The following is a 21822-nucleotide window of genomic DNA, read 5'->3' on the forward strand; positions in this document are numbered from 1 at the left end:
CCAATTTGTCCGATTCAGGCTGTTCAAATCAGTCAGAGAAAAAAGTGACTCAGTCCTTTAAAAAAGTACTGACCAAAAAAAATTTTTCTGCGCGAACTCAGAATACAGTATATAATTAGAAAAACTTCGGGCACAGCCAGCAAACTTTTAGGGTCAAAAGGGATTTATCAAACGACAATTGCTTAAATTCCCTGAAATAAGCAGCTTTTTTGAGAAAATAAGCCTTGGAAAAAATAGAAATTCCACCTCAATTTTACCTTTCAGGTAGAAGTTCGGCCTCAAAAGTAAAAATAAACAGAACTTCTTTCTCCAAACCAATAACATAACAAACAGACAGAATTGTCAAGGAAATTAAACGCTTAAGTTCTTTGAAATTCGGGCATTTTTAATGATTGACAATTATATGATGAAATAACCTCATTTGAGAAAAATAGATCAAACGATAAAATTTCAATTCCACTAGAATATCAGATTAAAATCACTTTTTAAACTAAAAGTTGATGATTTTTTTATAATTTCTTTTTCAATTTAAAAAAAAACTTGCCTTCCTTTATCAAATGATTTTGATATAAAAAGGCAGTAAAATTGGCCGTAGACTACTTTTCGGACACTTCTTTAAGACAAACAAAAACACGACCAAAATAAGTGTTTCATTTCTTTCATTTACTTTGAAAGACATATTGAAATAGATTTACCTAATCATTGTCACTGTGAAAGGGCTTGACAACCACTTAATTTGATAACCACTTGGTTCAGTACAAATTTGTTAAGGCACCTATATTTGGCCGGGAAAAAACCACGTATCACAATAGTTCCATCTCAAATTGTGTGTGATGCGTTTGGAAAAAATCAAAAAACTTTTCGCAGTCTACTCGCTGATGTCCTGGACACAGTCTGCTTTAGGAGCAAATACGTTCTCGAGCATATTTCGCTTTAAAGAAGAAGAAACAAATTCAAAAGTTTCTTCAATTGCTTCTGATCCCTCTCTTGCAAAAAAAAACTGGATGCGTGACTTTTATTAATGAACAAACCAAATATACATACGTTCTGTTCTAGGCTAGTTCCATTTGCGTAGAATTCTCTGACCATAATACACCTAAAACGAGAACTTAAATGAGTGATATTTTTAAAAAAACGTTTAACTAAGTCAAGCGACACCATCGCCCCATATCCAACTTATTATGTATCATGAAAAACATCCAAAAATAATAGGTAAGTGTTAAATATTTTGTTTGTTTTATCCTCCAGATTGTTTGTTACAATTGTGGAATTTGTGACATTCGAGCAGAATGGCGCCAAAATGCATGACAACTTCGAAAGTTTATTGTAACCATTGACTGGGAAGCTTGACAGTTTTGGAAGATTAACTGTACTAATCGTACGATTTAACGAATTAGGAAAGGTCAATTCGAAGTGACGAAATAAAAAATTTTAAAATTCGTTTGTAACATTCGCCCGGAAGATACATATCGACGGATAACAAAACTAAGTCTTAAGACGACTGGCTAGCGTCTAAACAGAGCTTTGCATGTTTTTCACCGTCTCTACCAAGCCAGTACTTTTCGGTGGTCTTTTCCAACATCGGGTCGACAAAAACGTTACTGCTCTCCGGCTTCGACCAGAACGCTCAAATTAACTGAATTACATGCAAAAATAGTGAGCTCATGGCTGGGTCTCAGTATCCCCAGACCACGAGGTCACTCCTAAAAACAGGGCTACTACTTATTATATTACTATTGTTTTTGTTCAGTAGATAAAAACCATCATCTCATCGAAGATGGATCAACCCTTTCCCCCCAACTCTTAGCACCTCATCCTTGTCAAAACTAATCCAAATATCAATTAAATTCAAGTCAGGACATGACAGGATGCTAAAAGTTCACACGAGTCAATAAAAGTTTTCCGTCCCGAGACCCTTCCGAATTCTTGAATCCGGTGAATCAAGCTCCTTGAGTTCGACTTCACGATAACACGGAAGGCTGGTTTCCACCCTTCACCGTTGCTCGCAACGGCCTTGCAACTATTGTAGCAGCACAATAGTTGCAACTCGGAACGTTCTCTGTAATTCGTTGTCGTCTTCTTCAATTTCGATTTCCTCAATTTCGATAAAGTTGTTCTCGTCAGCGCAACTAATGTATTTGTGTTTTTTCTCTCGTTTCTTGTTAAAATGGCCGTTTCAGCATTTCTCAGCAATGTGACGTCATCATTCGAATTTTTGAAATTTTAAAATACTAGAATATTCCAGCCCTCACCGTTTGGCTAAACGTTCCAATAACGGCCTTAGTTCTTAAAAACCACCAACCCGGAAGGCTTACTGCTAAAATTCCGAATTCTGCAGAGATTGCATTTTTCACATTCTGGTCGAATGTCACATACTCCCCGGACAGTCCGGTCAATGTCCTCATTGAATCGCGCAATGTTCTAAATGTTTACAGTGTCATCGAACAGAATTTGCAAAATGCACGAAATTACTTTCATCTACGTCACATCGACTCACTGCAGAATATAAATGGCATCATACTACATCACTATAGCCTTCAAATTCTCTCATTAACCTGCACTTTGAGGATGCAACCTAAGATAAAACATATTTCCTGACTTCCAGTGTCAATGTCCCGATTAAAACTTTTTCTCCTAGATTTAATGTGACATTCGACCAGAATGGCCAAAATGCAATTTATGCAGGATTCGAATTTTGAGCAGTAAGCCTTCCGAGTTGATGATTTCGAAGGATTAGCGACGTTATTGGAACGTTTAGCCAAACGGTGAGGGCTAGAATATTCTAGTATTTTAAATTTTCAAAAATTCGAATGATGACGTCACATTTCTGAGAAATGCTGAAACGGCCATTTTAACAAAAAAGCGAGTAAAAAACAGAACAACTTTTATCTGCGATTGCGAACAGTACGAAAATCGAGATTGGAGAACGACAACGAACTACAGAATAGCAGAGAACGTTCCGAGTTGCAACTATTGTGCTGCTACAATAGTTGCAAGGCCGTTGCCAACAACGGTGAAGGGTGAGAACCAGCCTTCCGGATTAGCAAGAAATCAAGAGTAAGGGGCTTGATTCAGCGGATTCAAGAATCCGGAAGGGTCTCGGGACGGAAACTTTTATTAACTCACATAAACTTTTAGCATCATGTCATGTCCTGACTTGAATTTAACTGATATTTTGATAAGTTTTGACAAGGATGAGGTGCTAGGAGTTGGGGGAAAGGGTTGATCCATCTTCGATGGAGATGATGATTTTTATCTACTGAACAAAAACAATAGTAATATAATAAGTAGTAGTTGCTCTGATTTTAGGAGTGACCTCGTGGTCTGGGGATACTGAGACCCAGCCATGAGCTCACTATCTTTGCATGTAATTCAGTTAATTTGAGCGTTCTGGTCGAAGCCGGAGAGCAGTAACGTTTTTGTCGACCCGATGTAAGAAAGACCACCGAAAAGTACTGGCTTGGTAGAGACGGTGAAAAACATGCAAAGCTCTGTTTAGACGCTAGCCAGTCGTCTTAAGACTTAGTTTTGTTATCCGTCGATATGTATCTTCCGGGCGAATGTTACATGTATGTTTTTATGGCGCTCCTGGGTGTTATTCTTTCATAACATCATGACCGGCGGAACCGTTAACGAGCACTCCGCGCCGAGCGGATGCTCACATTAACGCCCTTAATAGGCCTAAACTGCCGGGGCGGAAGGGTAGTTCGGAACGCGAAGCCTTCCGGATTACCGTGAATAGTTTTTTAACCTAGTTAAGACCGAAAATTCACGAACCAGGAAGGGTGGGGGGAATCATGAACCCCTCATCCCCTGAGTGGTTTGTGACCAAAAACACTTAAAGATATCAGCAAAACCAAACAAAAAGTAGTATAGTACCCAAGAAAAACAAAAAACATAAAAAATAACCGAAAAAACCAAAAACAGTAAAAAAGTAAAAAATCAGTAGAAATCATCCCCCCAGACAAGATGTGATTCAACCCCCCCGTTTGTTGTTGATAGATATATTGTTGTTACAGGCATTTATATCAGTCAGGATCGTTACGATCAATTTTGTAGCCCGTTTGTGAGGCTTGTACTGTAGGGTTATTTGAGCATTTAAGCACGTTAATGATAAATTGCGCTCAATCCGGAAGGGTCAGCTGATTTGCGCTCAATTCGGAAGGGTCTTGGGTGAAGACCGATCCGGCAAGCAGTTCAAGGAGCAACAAGAAGGGGCTCAACGACAACAACAATCGACTGTTGGGTATCGTTAACAAGTTTTGTATCCCTTTTGGTACAAAAAGTAAGATAGTAATCTGTGGGGGGCTCGACAGTGCTGCACTGTAGTGACCCTTCACCGAACTGCGAATATCCGAGTTAAGCACCTTAATTCGGATAATAAACAAACCCGGAGGGGTATAGTATTACTAATATTATTATTCATATAGCCTATATTAATAGTCACATATCGTTTTTCAGTGAAAAACAACGAAAACAGACCGGTTTTTAGGGTCAAAATAGCGATATTTTGATTCCCCCACAAGTCGCGATTTTTGAGATATCGATATTTTTTGAAACGGAAAAAAGCGCTAAGTTAGTGTGTTACATCGTAACTGCACTACTGTAATAAGTAGAACCGGTTAAACTTTAGTTCGGAAGTGGTTGGAACTAGTTTGGTACCAAAAACCAAATTTTCCCAATTTTTGATAGTAAGAAACACTAAAAATTTAGAAAATTTTTTGAAATTTTTGAGGTAGGACAGTAAAAATAGTTGTTCGGACAACGTCCACTAGTGAATCTACAAGTCTGAAAATCCGCTACCCGAAAGCCTTCCGGGTTGCAGAGAAATCGAACATAACGTGTTTGATTTGGTGGATTCATCAATCCGGAGGGGTCCAGGTAGCATAGTTTTTCGCAAAATTTTTCTACAATAGCGTTTTAGATTGGGTCTTTTGCATTGAACTAGAAGAGTATAGGCCTTCTGAGCTCGGATCAATAATTTTTAGGTCGAAAGGACCAGATTTGCAGAAAAAGTTAGGCGGAACCTATAAGAGAGAAAATGTTTTGAGTTCGGAAAAAAGACGTTTTGGTTAATAACTTTGGAACTACTGATCATATCGAGTTGATCTTGGTACCAATAGATCAGAAATTAGCTGAGCTTACTAATAGGATCAGAAATTTTTCGGAAAAGTTTTTGAGATTGTTTTTAGCAAATTACACAAATCCGGAGGGGTACACCCTTCACGTTTTATAAATTTTTCTGAAAAACCCTTATACCCCTACCAAAAGTTGATAGCGATTGAACTAAGTAACTTAGGACAGTTCTAGACAAAAAGGGAAGGCTGAAGGCACAAGACAACCATAATAGAGTCGAAGTTAGGCAAGTGATAAGACCCTTCACCGTTAGTGTGAATTGTCAAATAAGTGCCTTAACTTCAATCCGGAGGGGTCTAGGAAAGGACCCTATACCCTTCCCAGTTAATTCAAACAGCATAAAAGCAACGCAGAACGTATCCGGAGGGGTATAAGCTGAAATTAAGAAAACTACAAAAAGCTACTTTGACAGAGCTAAGGGCTCCCAATCCGGAGGGGTCGAAATTTTTCAAAGTCAGAGGGGTCCGAATCCGGAGGGGTCTACTTTCCACAAAACCGGAGGGGTCCGAATCCGGAGGGGTCTTATAGTTACTAATTCCGAGGGGTCCCAATCCGGAGGGGTCTATATTCTGACAGTCCGGAAGGGTCCTATTTGTGCCAATCCGGAGGGGTATCATTTTATTAAGGACTTAGGTAAACGAAAGAAAGACTAAAAAGCGAGAGGTATTAGGTTATTAATACACAGGCTAGGTATCAGTGACTGCACTGGTAACTTGCCTCTCAAAAAGAACCAGACTAATACAAAACAGGTCCGAACTCGGATATTCGCGACACTAAGTCTAAATTAAAAAGAGCGTGACTCATTGGTGTGGATTGAAACATAATACGTTTTTGGGAAAAGTAACTGCCCAGAGGATTTTAGTAGGTCTAGCTCGGGCAGTCCGAAGGCAGATAGGTAACACAGTACTCGGTGGGTGCAATAGACGCCCACTTGAGAAAATTACTGCCTTCAAAGTTTTGTCTGTTTGGTGCAGCACCAAGCAGGGAAAGCTTTTTCTTTAAAAGACAGGTTCGACTATTGTACTGCGACCGACTAAGAGTACAAGACACATACGTTTTTTTTATATATACATTCATATTGTGTCAATATATATATTTTTTTGTTTTTGATTTTAAATCAACCTAAACTGTGCTTGATTGGGTGGTGACTACACTATCTTTTAAATTGACTGATAACATCATATTGTGCTAGTTTCCAGATCTTTGGACCGATAATCGGCTAGTGTGAATAAATTTTATACAAACTGTACTCTGACAACATACAGGGATTCGTGGTCACTATTTAATAGAATCTGGTGAAATTTATTGTGTTGTGTCATTATTATTGTTAATAAAACTATAAGGTCTCTAGCAATTGAGTCAAGAGTAGGCATAGGAAAGTGACAAATAAAGAATGAGTTTAGACAAGTCAAGGATACCAAAACGAGGTAAGAGCTCTAGGAAATTCATACCTGAAAAGCAAAGAAAAACGATGACCGATCCTTTTGTGGATTGGATCAAGCGAACCCGGTCCGATAAAGAGGGGACGGTTTCAGGCAGAATGGTTGAAACGAGAAGTCAAAAGACCTCAGAAGAGCGAAGAGAACTGTTAGAAGTGGAGGTCAATACGGACCATACCATGAACGACAACCAGGGAGTAAATGGACTGGAAGGGAGAGGCAGAAGGCTGGCGAGTGAATCTACTCCGGTAGAACAAGGCCATGATTTTGCCACTTCCACCGGGACGTTGGATCGAGAGGAGATGTCGGAACTGTCCGACATCTCAACTGAAGTAACGGCAACTAGAAGATCTCCGACAGACAACACTATGATGGCAAGCGGAACTGGAAAACGAACAACCTCATCATCGTTCTCAGAAAGAATGAAGAACACCTTCGGAAACATCTTTCCATTCAGCATGGGAGGAGGAGCAGGAAACGATGGGGAGTCCCAGGAGGAAGAGGATGAAGAGGAGCAAGGGGACTTTGGATCTCAAGTCAGTCTCAATAGTTCGATCCAGGAGAGTGAGGCACACGTCGGAAGAGAGACTGGAACCATGGATAAATTTGGTGTAGTGACAACGATAAGCAAAGAGGCAAACACGCCGGGCCAGTCGAAGGACTTCACGATTAGGACAAGTTCGGAGCCACAACCTGAAGAGAGTAGAACCAGAGGGCTTGGCAACGCGTTAGCGGATCCTGAAATAAATAATGATAAAACGTCAAGACAGAGAGTCAAGGCCCGGATCTCTACCAGCACGAAGCTACCTGGGACCGACAGAGTTACACCACCACTAGTGACGCCACTCATGGATAACGGGGCAGCACTAGAGGAAGCCTTAAACAACATAGTGGGCAGTTTAGGAGAACAAAATGAACAGATGTCGATAAGGATGAGTGAACTGGAAAGAGCAGTTCACATTGAAAGAGAAAGTCTGCGGGAAGAAATAAACCGCAACAGACAAGAAGTTGGCAGAAGCGAAAAACGCTTGAAAGAAAGAACGGACGAACATATGACGAGGAACTTGTCGCGAATGACAAGAGAGGCGGAACAGAGGGAGTTACGCTTAAGAGCCGACATGGAGAAGTTAAGAATTCAGCAAGAGCAGTCTCTTGGGTCTCTTGACACAAAGATAGACGCGATGATGGAGAGGCGAACGCAGGCTATCATGGATAGGTTGGACGGGCTACTAAGCAGCAAGAGTGGACCAAAAGAAGGAGAGCCGAACTCGGGAGGTCCCAGCAGGGAACCGAGGGTGAACTTCAATGAACATCAAAGGAGGAAGACAAATGGATCCACTAGAGGCAGGGGCAGTTCATCAGGCTATGCCACAAGGGGTAATACAGCATGGGGCCCGTACAGTAGAGCAAGTTCAACGGGGAACAGACAAACCTCGAACGAACGACCAACGCAAAGCACACATGCGACCGGGAGAAGCGATTCTGGCAACATGGGGCATACAAGCCCGAGGAGGAGTCACATGGGCCAAGCGGGAAACGCTCATGGTGATTCGGATTGCAGGGATGCACCGCACACAGAGCCTTCGACAAGGTGTGAGGACACTCAGGCGGGACACTCAAGGGATGCTACGGCAATGGCCACAGCATTTGAACCCCTGAACAGGTCTTTGGAGACATTCCTGACGCGGTTATCTAGAACCAATGAACGCAGTGAAAAGTCCAGAAGAGTCTTTAAGAAGCCAAGATGCTACAAGGACGAATCTGATGGCTGTATTGATACCTGGATAGAGGTAATGAAGCTGCATTTCGAGGAAGAGGACTTGTCGGAGAGACAGGAATGCAGCGCGCTCACCAGCAACTTAGAAGGGACAGCCCTGAACTGTGTCATGGCTAAGAAACAGTATCAACGTGACACTGCTGAGAAAATCTTCGAAATCTTGTTAAACCGTTTCGGATCAGGGGTGCAGGGGCACCAGGCGATGATGCGCTTCGAGAAACGGAGGCAACGAGAAGATGAAACAATAGACAAGTTTCTCGATGATTTGGAAATGCTGAGAAGACGCAGCCAACCGGATGAGTCAAACCGAAGGATGAACCTGGCCGTAGCCTCAAAATTCATCGATGGTGTGAAAAATGATGAACTTCGTACGATGCTAGCAACGCATTACACACCACTATCAACTAATGCGCCAACACCGGAGGAGTTGAGGCTCAAATCAAAAGAGTATCTTTTGTTGAAACCTCCTTCGAGATCTGGATATTACAAGAACAATTATGGCAATTTTAACAACGGACCAGCTAACCAAGGGAACAATTGGTACAAACCGAGGGATGATATGGACAAGAGACGTTCTTGTGCTAATTGCAGTTCGACAGACCATCATGTGTCAGCATGCCCAGCTTACAAACAAGGCATGAAAGCAATAGGCTTTAGCCTCGAGGACGAAGATGCGTCAGAGTTGGACCATGAGGATTTCATGAGAGGAGTAATTGCGAAATTCGGCCCGAGGTGTTTCTTTTGCAACTTGGAAGGTCATTTTAAATCAGATTGTCCGCAATTCTGGGATGCAGTGGCAGACATCAAGCATCCAAGGCATGAAGAAGCTTTGTCAGGAGTGAAAGCAAGCAAGGCTCGACTCTTGAGCGAAGCAGAGGCACGCAGGAAGGACAAACCTCAAGAGCTGGCGGCAAAGAAAATGCAAGCGGTAACAGAAGAAGCACGTGAACCGGAACCAGCAACTGCGGCCGATGACTTCAAGATCGATTATAAGGCAGCCGCAAAGGATGCTCTAAATAGAGTACAGCAGGAATTGGTGACGAAAGAGATCGAACAAAAAGTGAAACTTGAACTGGAAAATGAAAAGCTTCAGGAGCAACTGAATACCTTCGAGGCAACGGAGTTCGAGGAGACGAAAACACCAAGCAGTTTAGATATGAAACTTAAAGTGATCTCCGGTAAGAGGTTCGGCATGGCGCCGCAAGGAAAGAAGATACAGTCGATAATCTCAGTGGCTGGACACCAGGTAATAAGAAATTTGAGTGAACCATCAGAGTTCACTTTAATGCATTTGGACACATATGCAGATTATCTGAGGCAGGTGGAGCCACGCACTGAGTCGAGAGCTGTGCGAGCACTACTAACGACGGGTGGCCCTCGCATGAAGAAACTTCATGGACGCTACTTGGAGGTCTATGGGCCGTATCAAATAATGCTGAACGTGGATGGAATCAGCATCTACACCAGGACTTACATAACAACAGATGATGACCAAATGGGGCAGATCTATTTGGGTGAAGAGGAACTCAAAGTCCGCAGGATAGGCCATGACGCCATGATGGAACAAGACGCGGTACATATTGGATATGAAGCAGATGTGACAGCACACCTGCTTGACACCAACGGAACAAAAATCGGAGTCACAGGGCTTCTGGACACAGGCGCGGTGGTGAGTGTGATGCCGATAAAAACCTGGGAGAGAATGGGCTTCACGCGGGAAGATCTGATTCCTACGAATCTCCGACTAGCCGCTGCAAATCGAGGAGCTATCTACGTAGCCGGAAGAACACCGGTGACGGTCCTTCACATGGGAGGACGGAACCTTTGGATGAGCTTCCTGGTGGTAGAGAATCTGGACGACGCCGACCAATTCATCTTGGGCAGAGATTTTGTCAGGAATTTTGACGTGATGATTGACTTGAACAACGGTCTAATACGGATTAGAAACCCGGACCGAAAGTATGTTAAGAGACCCATTAAAAGGATAATAACAGATGAAAACAAGGTACCAGTTTTTTTGGATAGAAAAGTAAAGTTACAACCAGGACAAGCTGTAGTAGCGATTTTTAGAATGAGAAATTTAAATTCGTTAAGTGATAGTAAACAGGTTTGCTTAGTACCGAATCCAAATAGTCAGAGTTCGGTGATTTTAGGCCGGAGCTTCTCGGTAACGCGAAACGGACTGTGTGTCAGTGTGTTGTTGAACACACTGGACACCACGGTTTCAATCCAGCGTGGAAAGAAGCTTGGTTACGCATTGCCGATGAGGACCGACTATGAAGAGACACAAAACTTGAAGAAATATAGTGTGAAAGACTGTCCTTATCATGCAAATAAAGATAAAATCTTAAAGAGAATTAATGAATTAAAATCTATTCGTAAATTGTTTTCAATGAAATCCGAAACGGACGACGGCTTATCAAGCTGCTCGAATTTTCCGGAACGCCCCTCGTCATATGAACTAGATTCTGACAAACCGGTTTTGCCAGAAATAGAACATTTAAAAGGAAAAATAGGTGAGGGAGGTTTTGAAAAATTGCGGGACCTCCTAGATCGGAACGCCGAAGTATTTTCAAAACATAAGGCGGACATCGGTTGCTGTAATTTCGTCGAACACGAAATCGAACTAGAAGAGGGCGCCGTTCCCCATAGGGAAGGCGCAAGGCGAATGACGCCACATAAATCGGAAGCGTGCCGAGCGGAAATAGAAATGTTGCTTGAATACGACATGATAGAACCCTCGAAATCACCATGGGCTTGCGGAGTAGTAATGGCGAAAAAGAAAGGGGGGCAGCTTAGATTTTGTTGCGACTTTCGTTACTTGAACGCGGTAACGATTAAAGATGCGTACCCGATACCGCGAATAGACGAGAGCCTATCCAAACTTGGTGATGCAAAGTTCTTCACCACATTGGACTTGGGTTCTGCCTTCTGGCAGGTTCCTCTGCGAAAGAAGGACAGGGAGAAAATCGGATTCGCGTGCGAATTGGGGTTGTACCAGTGGAAGAGGATGCCCTTCGGCTTGTGCAATGCAACAGCAACCTTTCAAAGGCTGATGGCTCAGGCTTTGACAGGAGTGACAAAAAAGTACGGGAATCTCTTGATGTGCTACGTGGATGACGTAGTCATAGCGACACCAACCCTGGAGGATCACATTGATCGACTCGATGAGGTCTTCGGATGTATGAAAAGAGCAGGCTTGAAATGCAAACCATCGAAATGTGAAATCCTTAGGGATTCGATCAAGTACCTGGGAAGAATGGTGGACCGGCATGGTGTGAGGCCAGATCCAGAAGCAGTAGAGGCTGTGCTGACATGGAAAGCTCCTAGAACGGACACACAGCTCATGAGCTTCCTAGGGTTTGCCAATTACTACCGAGAATTCATAAAAGGATACGCGGACAAGGTGTACCCGATGCAGAAGCTGATGCGCAACAAAGGGAAAAAGTTCGAATGGAACGATGAGGCACAAGTTGCTTTCGAGAACATAAAGCGGGAACTGTGCGAAGCGCCAGTGCTGGGCATGCCTACAGAAAAGGGCATGTATGTTCTTGACACAGACGCATCGGTGGTGGCCATCTCAGGAATATTGCATCAAGAGCAAGAATGGAACGGAAGAACAGTCCTCCGTCCCATTGCATACGGCAGCAAGGTCTTGAGTGACACAGAGATGAAATATGGCGCACCGAAAGCAGAAATGTTTGCAGTAGTCACCTTCGTGGAAAATTACCGTGCATACTTGGGGAGCGCTCCCTTCAAGTTACGCGTGGACAACAGAGCGTTATCCTGGTTGAAGACCTACTCGATGGATCAGAGTTATATTGGTAGATGGATAGTCAGATTGGATGGCTACCATATGATAATCGAACATAGGATGCGTGATAAACATCAGAATGCTGACAGTCTCAGCAAGAAAACTGAGTTCTATGAAAGATTGGAGCAGAAGCAGGCCAATCAGGTGGAAGTAAAGGAGGGATTCTCGTTTCTGGACAAAGAAACTTATGAAGCGCTTCCCTTAACGAGATGGTTGGATAAGTCTGGACATCCAATTCCGGGGCATCCTGAGTTACCTGTAGAGAAAGCAGCCGAGATAAAGATCCTGTCAAGGGAGGACCCGGTCCCCTTGGATTTGTTGCTGCGCTCGAACCTGGTCCAGCAAGAACTCTCTCGCATGAATATAAACAGCCTCTCATTATTGGATAAAACGGTGCAAGTCACACCACAAGTAATGCGGATGCTGGGTGGATTGTTAGAAAGAGAAGTGACCAGAGATGACCCCGAGTGGACAGCAGCAGTGGCATCGCTAACAGTCAGTAAGGAAGTGAAGATCATGCCGTCCAGACAACAGCACGAAGAGAACAAGAGGGATTGTAGGACAATAGTTCAGCAACTAGTATCCTCAATACCCCAAGAGAATTTAACCAGTACTTCTTACGGACGGAAAGAACAGGGGAGCAGCAAGCGAAAGAAAACCGTCACCTTTGTAGACCGGGAAAAAGAGGGTGAAGAGGTAGAACAAAATCTGCTGCAAGACTATTTGTCCGGGGAGAAGGATGAGGAGAAAAACCAGCAATCACAAGATCAACACCCGGGACAAGTGAATTTGTCCGGGGAGTCCGAGATAGACGAGAAAATTCCTGATGAGAAACAGGACCTAGAGAACAAAGTTTTGTCCGGGGAGTTCAGATGGATGCGAAGGAAATACGGACATGATCTGGAGGAGCGTGCAGTCTCCAGCACAACACCTTCGACGGATGATAAGTCAGAAAGCTCGAGAATGAACACCTATTCAGACAGGGATTCGACCTCGGGATCAGAACTGTCAGAACTGGCGATACACACGCTACTAGTGGAAACTCGGGCGAGAAACCTGGACAGAGAGGTGTACCAGGATCCTGACAGTGATCGCTACCTAATACCAAGCGAAAGAGTCTTTGACAACGCAGCGGATGACTTAGAAACGATAGCGGTATCGAAACGTTCGATAAGCCTGTTGCCGCAGAAAGAGGTAGTCAGGACTGATCTTCAGCCGTTTCAACAAGAAACACAACCGTTGGCGAAGATTTGGTGCGTTAAGATGGAAGAAGACACACATCAGCCCAACGAGCTGAACAGTCAGATGAGAGTCATGAAGACGTACTTGAAGGCGAGATACAGACTCTCGGACCTTCTAAGGGCGCAGAGAAATGATCGCATGACAAGCAACCTAAAAAGGTGGATAGAAAACGGTGCACCTGACAAAGGTGATCTGGAAGAAGACAGCTATAGGATCCTGAGACAATACTTCATGCAGAAGGAGGGGAGATTATATCTGAACAAGGACGGGATCGTGGCTTGCAGGAGAAGAGAAGAAGACAAGGTCTTATACAAATATAACGCGATAGTGTTGCCGCAACTCTATCAGACAGAACTATTATTCAGGTCGCATGATCAGATGGGCCATCAAGGGATCGACAAAGTGTATCAGAGGATCCTGAAGCGCTTTGAGTGGCCTGGGATGAAAAAGGCATGCGAGAAATGGGTGACAGCATGTCTGTCATGCCAACAGGTCAAGGATCCTAGGAAGTTGCGATTTCCTTTACAATCAATTGAGTCGTCTGAATTCAACGAGGTGGTGCAGATAGATCACCAGAAGATATGCATGACAGACAGCGGTTACAACCAAGTCTTGGTCATGATAGATCACTTCACGAAGTATGCAGAGGCCGTGCCCTGCATAACTGCCTCGGCGGAAGAGACATGCGACCACCTGATCAATACGTGGATAGCAAGACACGGATGTCCAATGACGTTTCAATCGGACAATGGAACGGCTTTCGTAGGCGAGCTTACGAAAGAGCTTATGAGACGGTCACAAGTCGCTCAGGCTCACTCCACGACATACCACCCTCAGACGAATGGCTTAGTAGAAAGACAGAATAGGACGTTAGTGTCGATGCTGAGGGTATATTGTTCCAGGTACATGACCGATTGGGACAGATACCTTCCACAGGTGATGGGAGCTTATAATAGCACGCAACACTCCACCACTGGAGTCAGTCCACACATGATGCTGACGGGACACGAGAAGTCTTTACCTTTGACATTCTTCTACCCAGAGTATGAGGGAAAGAAAACATCCCCACAGGTCTACGTGAGGGATGTGATCAGACGCCAACAGGAGTTGAACGACTTGTGTAGACGAAACACTCAGCAGGCACAGGCAAGGCAGAGGAAAAGATTCGACAAGAAAGCAGCTGGTGCGAAGGCTTACTCGGTGGGAGACTACGTATGGGTATTTCAGAACGTTATACCACCGAAAGGGACAAAAAAGCTTCTGAAGAAGTGGAGGGGACCCTTCATGATTACAGAGGTGCACCAAGAGGGACGCTTTTATAGACTGAGTACTGGCCGAGCCGCCCACTACGAGAACATCAAGCCACACAATCCATCGACAGAAGACTGGTGTATACCTGCAGACATGGAAGAAGGGGATTATCTAATGATGGATCCTGCTTGTGAGGTCAATGAAAAAGGCACCAGGGAGAAGAACGATGGAAACGAAGTCGTAGAGGAAGGTACGGATACACCATTGGACCTGGATCCAAACGAACAGATCGAAGCGGACGATGAAACCTTGCCCTACGCAGAGGAAGATTGGCAGGATTCCGAACAGACAGAGGTTCCCAAGAACATGGAACCAGATCTTCCGTTCACGATGCAGACTCGTCAGAAAGACGGGACGAGACTAAGAAAGAAATACAATCCTTACGGTGACGACTTTGTAGTGGATAGGATAGATCTAAAGAAAATAGTGGAGGAAGTAGTGGGTTTAGAGGAAATAACAGTGTCACAGGACATTGACATAATCGATGATCACAACGATGAGTGGGTTGACGACTGGTCGAAACCCGAGGTGGAGTTCGACGATGAGCAACAGCAGTCAAATGAACAAGACCTGACGAACCTGCGTGTCTTAGAGTGGCTGAACGAAATGACATCAGACCCTGAAAAGACCAGCGTTACGATTCAAGACGTAGATCGCGAAAGCGCGAAATACATTAAGACCGAACAAGATGATCCTTCCTGGGCTGCCCAGGAAGGACAACTTCTCATTCCAGCTTCTAATCTTGACTTAATACCCGGTATGCGATCGACGGGGACGCCGATGGATATTTTTGTCCGGGGAGTGGGGGTAGGACTTACCCACACTGAAAACTTGATAATAAAAAAATTGAGAATAGCAAGAGAAACAGGAAACTTAGAAGCAGAAACAGGTGAAGAACCTAAGAAACCTGACATAGGCAGGGTAGTTGAGTCATATTTTAATTTACCAAATGAATATTCTAGTAACATAATACTAACAGACAGTGATTTCATACTCACAAACAGAACATGTGCGGTAGCTATCACCGCAGACATGAGTTTTAGGACGGCGCTAGCGGCAGATTTTAAGAGGGAATATAAAAACGTGGAATTCCTTTGGAAGCAAAGACCAGGGATAGGGGGCGTAGCAGCCTTACCCCCGGCGGTGTCGCAGATACCGGGAAAGTACTTATGCTTCTTGGTAACGAGGGCGACAGAGAAGCAGCACGTGGACCCAGAAAACCTAGTCTTGTCTTTGACGAGGCTGAGGGACTTCCTTGTGGAAATGGACGTGAAGGAGCTTTCGCTTCCAGTGTACGATCCAAATAGAGGAAGACTGCATCCTCGGGAATTGTACGCGCTTGTACACGTGATATTCTCTGATACGAGCATACAAGTGTATCTACATAAGAAATATTACTTAAGTATAGGCTGAGTGATGTGCGAGAGGGTGTTAGGCCAAAGACTAAGTTGTGTGTAATATGTGAGAGGTGCGTTATGTTATGTTATGTGTTAGGTTATTAAGATCATGGGTAAGTAGGGGTTAGTGACCATGAACAACTAAATGACGATCTTGGGAATAGATCCAAAGTTTGGACTGTCCAATCTTAGGTCGAATTCCAAAATTTTAGAGACCAATTGATTTTAATAAATTTTAGGATAAATATCTTTTTATCTGAACTGTCTTTAAGCAAATTTTAACGATGTATGTTAAGGTGAAATTGACAAGTGTGACATTCGTGATTTCTTTTCTAGATCCTGATTGATCATTTAATTGCTCACTTGAGTCAAAACTTGAAATCGAAATCAAATCAAACTTGGAAAGAACAGTATGGACAATTTCAACCTGGATGAATTGATGGACCTGGCAGAGGCATATGTAGGACCGATGGTAGATGCGATCTATCGTCGGCTGATCGAACGAGACTTCGCTCTGGAGGACCCAGAGGTGGTCATGTTGCTGACCGCCCTGATTAACATCTTGGGGCACGACAACCGTGGGGACCGCCCCACGGAAGTCCTGTTGATGGCAGCATATGGAGAAAGAGGAGTACTAGACCGCCCGAACATGAGAGTGATGAGGTGGAGAAACGGGGCTCTCTCAGGGAGTGACTTGGCGAATGAGCCTGGGTTGGGAAGTTCTAGGACTTACCAACCAGGTGAGATGCCAATGCCCTCCAAGCCCAAACCTGGGCTGACGAGAATGCATCGGGAGATGAACAGCGAGGCGACCTCGTCTGGTTCACCACTGAGAGCAGCTGTGCCACCAAAAGGGGCGAAAGTAACACAGAAGGTTCAGACGAACCAAACCATACAAGATCTGGACGAGATGAACGATCAGTTGAGAAGTACGAAGAAGGAGTTAAACGATATGATAATCGGTTAGTGTGAATAAATTTTATACAAACTGTACTCTGACAACATACAGGGATTCGTGGTCACTATTTAATAGAATCTGGTGAAATTTATTGTGTTGTGTCATTATTATTGTTAATAAAACTATAAGGTCTCTAGCAATTGAGTCAAGAGTAGGCATAGGAAAGTGACAAATAGAGAATGAGCTTAGACAAGTCAAGGATACCAAAACGAGGTAATAGCTCTAGGAAATTCATACCTGAAAAGCAAAGAAAAACGATGACCGATCATTTTGTGGATTGGATCAAGCGAACCCGGTCCGATAAAGAGGGGACGGTTTCAGGCAGAATGGTTGAAACGAGAAGTCAAAAGACCTCAGAAGAGCGAAGAGAACTGTTAGAAGTGGAGGTCAATACGGACCATACCATGAACGACAACCAGGGAGTAAATGGACTGGAAGGGAGAGGCAGAAGGCTGGCGAGTGAATCTACTCCGGTAGAACAAGGCCATGATTTTGCCACTTCCACCGGGACGTTGGATCGAGAGGAGATGTCGGAACTGTCCGACATCTCAACTGAAGTAACGACAACTAGAAGATCTCCGACAGACAACACTATGATGGCAAGCGGAACTGGAAAACAAACAACCTCATCATCGTTCTCAGAAAGAATGAAGAACACCTTCGGAAACATCTTTCCATTCAGCATGGGAGGAGGAGCAGGAAACGATGGGGAGTCCCAGGAGGAAGAGGATGAAGAGGAGCAAGGGGACTTTGGATCTCAAGTCAGTCTCAATAGTTCGATCCAGGAGAGTGAGGCACACGTCGGAAGAGAGACTGGAACCATGGATAAATTTGGTGTAGTGACAACGATAAGCAAAGAGGCAAACACGCCGGGCCAGTCGAAGGACTTCACGATTAGGACAAGTTCGGAGCCACAACCTGAAGAGAGTAGAACCAGAGGGCTTGGCAACGCGTTAGCGGATCCTGAAATAAATAATGATAAAACGTCAAGACAGAGAGTCAAGGCCCGGATCTCTACCAGCACGAAGCTACCTGGGACCGACAGAGTTACACCACCACTAGTGACGCCACTCATGGATAACGGGGCAGCACTAGAGGAAGCCTTAAACAACATAGTGGGCAGTTTAGGAGAACAAAATGAACAGATGTCGATAAGGATGAGTGAACTGGAAAGAGCAGTTCACATTGAAAGAGAAAGTCTGCGGGAAGAAATAAACCGCAACAGACAAGAAGTTGGCAGAAGCGAAAAACGCTTGAAAGAAAGAACGGACGAACATATGACGAGGAACTTGTCGCGAATGACAAGAGAGGCGGAACAGAGGGAGTTACGCTTAAGAGCCGACATGGAGAAGTTAAGAATTCAGCAAGAGCAGTCTCTTGGGTCTCTTGACACAAAGATAGACGCGATGATGGAGAGGCGAACGCAGGCTATCATGGATAGGTTGGACGGGCTACTAAGCAGCAAGAGTGGACCAAAAGAAGGAGAGCCGAACTCGGGAGGTCCCAGCAGGGAACCGAGGGTGAACTTCAATGAACATCAAAGGAGGAAGACAAATGGATCCACTAGAGGCAGGGGCAGTTCATCAGGCTATGCCACAAGGGGTAATACAGCATGGGGCCCGAACAGTAGAGCAAGTTCAACGGGGAACAGACAAACCTCGAACGAACGACCAACGCAAAGCACACATGCGACCGGGAGAAGCGATTCTGGCAACATGGGGCATACAAGCCCGAGGAGGAGTCACATGGGCCAAGCGGGAAACGCTCATGGTGATTCGGATTGCAGGGATGCACCGCACACAGAGCCTTCGACAAGGTGTGAGGACACTCAGGCGGGACACTCAAGGGATGCTACGGCAATGGCCACAGCATTTGAACCCCTGAACAGGTCTTTGGAGACATTCCTGACGCGGTTATCTAGAACCAATGAACGCAGTGAAAAGTCCAGAAGAGTCTTTAAGAAACCAAGATGCTACAAAGACGAATCTGATGGCTGTATTGATACCTGGATAGAGGTAATGAAGCTGCATTTCGAGGAAGAAGACTTGTCTGAGAGACAGGAATGCAGCGCGCTCACCAGCAACTTAGAAGGGACAGCCCTGAACTGTGTCATGGCCAAGAAACAGTATCAACGTGACACTGCTGAGAAAATCTTCGAAATCTTATTAAACCGTTTCGGATCAGGGGTGCAGGGGCACCAGGCGATGATGCGCTTCGAGAAACGGAGGCAACGAGAAGATGAAACAATAGACAAGTTTCTCGATGATTTGGAAATGCTGAGAAGACGCAGCCAACCGGATGAGTCAAACCGAAGGATGAACCTGGCCGTAGCCTCAAAATTCATCGATGGTGTGAAAAATGATGAACTTCGTACGATGCTAGCAACGCATTACACACCACTATCAACTAATGCGCCAACACCGGAGGAGTTGAGGCTCAAATCAAAAGAGTATCTTTTGTTGAAACCTCCTTCGAGATCTGGATATTACAAGAACAATTATGGCAATTTTAACAACGGACCAGCTAACCAAGGGAACAATTGGTACAAACCGAGGGATGATATGGACAAGAGACGTTCTTGTGCTAATTGCAGTTCAACAGACCATCATGTGTCAGCATGCCCAGCTTACAAACAAGGCATGAAAGCAATAGGCTTTAGCCTCGAGGACGAAGATGCGTCAGAGTTGGACCATGAGGATTTCATGAGAGGAGTAATTGCGAAATTCGGCCCGAGGTGTTTCTTTTGCAACTTGGAAGGTCATTTTAAATCAGATTGTCCGCAATTCTGGGATGCAGTGGCAGACATCAAGCATCCAAGGCATGAAGAAGCTTTGTCAGGAGTGAAAGCAAGCAAGGCTCGACTCTTGAGCGAAGCAGAGGCACGCAGGAAGGACAAACCTCAAGAGCTGGCGGCAAAGAAAATGCAAGCGGTAACAGAAGAAGCACGTGAACCGGAACCAGCAACTGCGGCCGATGACTTCAAGATCGATTATAAGGCAGCCGCAAAGGATGCTCTAAATAGAGTACAGCAGGAATTGGTGACGAAAGAGATCGAACAAAAAGTGAAACTTGAACTGGAAAATGAAAAGCTTCAGGAGCAACTGAATACCTTCGAGGCAACGGAGTTCGAGGAGACGAAAACACCAAGCAGTTTAGATATGAAACTTAAAGTGATCTCCGGTAAGAGGTTCGGCATGGCGCCGCAAGGAAAGAAGATACAGTCGATAATCTCAGTGGCTGGACACCAGGTAATAAGAAATTTGAGTGAACCATCAGAGTTCACTTTAATGCATTTGGACACATATGCAGATTATCTGAGGCAGGTGGAGCCACGCACTGAGTCGAGAGCTGTGCGAGCACTACTAACGACGGGTGGCCCTCGCATGAAGAAACTTCATGGACGCTACTTGGAGGTCTATGGGCCGTATCAAATAATGCTGAACGTGGATGGAATCAGCATCTACACCAGGACTTACATAACAACAGATGATGACCAAATGGGGCAGATCTATTTGGGTGAAGAGGAACTCAAAGTCCGCAGGATAGGCCATGACGCCATGATGGAACAAGACGCGGTACATATTGGATATGAAGCAGATGTGACAGCACACCTGCTTGACACCAACGGAACAAAAATCGGAGTCACAGGGCTTCTGGACACAGGCGCGGTGGTGAGTGTGATGCCGATAAAAACCTGGGAGAGAATGGGCTTCACGCGGGAAGATCTGATTCCTACGAATCTCCGACTAGCCGCTGCAAATCGAGGAGCTATCTACGTAGCCGGAAGAACACCGGTGACGGTCCTTCACATGGGAGGACGGAACCTTTGGATGAGCTTCCTGGTGGTAGAGAATCTGGACGACGCCGACCAATTCATCTTGGGCAGAGATTTTGTCAGGAATTTTGACGTGATGATTGACTTGAACAACGGTCTAATACGGATTAGAAACCCGGACCGAAAGTATGTTAAGAGACCCATTAAAAGGATAATAACAGATGAAAACAAGGTACCAGTTTTTTTGGATAGAAAAGTAAAGTTACAACCAGGACAAGCTGTAGTAGCGATTTTTAGAATGAGAAATTTAAATTCGTTAAGTGATAGTAAACAGGTTTGCTTAGTACCGAATCCAAATAGTCAGAGTTCGGTGATTTTAGGCCGGAGCTTCTCGGTAACGCGAAACGGACTGTGTGTCAGTGTGTTGTTGAACACACTGGACACCACGGTTTCAATCCAGCGTGGAAAGAAGCTTGGTTACGCATTGCCGATGAGGACCGACTATGAAGAGACACAAAACTTGAAGAAATATAGTGTGAAAGACTGTCCTTATCATGCAAATAAAGATAAAATCTTAAAGAGAATTAATGAATTAAAATCTATTCGTAAATTGTTTTCAATGAAATCCGAAACGGACGACGGCTTATCAAGCTGCTCGAATTTTCCGGAACGCCCCTCGTCATATGAACTAGATTCTGACAAACCGGTTTTGCCAGAAATAGAACATTTAAAAGGAAAAATAGGTGAGGGAGGTTTTGAAAAATTGCGGGACCTCCTAGATCGGAACGCCGAAGTATTTTCAAAACATAAGGCGGACATCGGTTGCTGTAATTTCGTCGAACACGAAATCGAACTAGAAGAGGGCGCCGTTCCCCATAGGGAAGGCGCAAGGCGAATGACGCCACATAAATCGGAAGCGTGCCGAGCGGAAATAGAAATGTTGCTTGAATACGACATGATAGAACCCTCGAAA

General features: G+C 44.5%; 1 protein-coding gene across 2 annotated transcripts in view; it reads right to left on the minus strand.

Moving 5' to 3' along the window:
* Positions 1 to 1150, minus strand: part of LOC134853836 (ATP-dependent RNA helicase DDX3X-like) — a 58256-nt gene extending 57106 nt beyond the window's left edge. For both annotated transcript variants that reach the window (XM_063869770.1, XM_063869767.1), the window contains exon 1: positions 1045 to 1150. In XM_063869770.1, the coding sequence (XP_063725840.1) occupies positions 1045 to 1089 (45 nt within the window). In that variant the 5' untranslated portion in view covers positions 1090 to 1150. The remainder of the gene's footprint in view (positions 1 to 1044) is intronic.
* Positions 1151 to 21822: the final 20672 nt, after the last annotated feature.

The sequence above is a fragment of the Symsagittifera roscoffensis genome, chromosome 9 (assembly GCF_963678635.1).
Source record: "Symsagittifera roscoffensis chromosome 9, txSymRosc1.1, whole genome shotgun sequence".
NCBI lineage: Eukaryota > Metazoa > Xenacoelomorpha > Acoela > Convolutidae > Symsagittifera > Symsagittifera roscoffensis.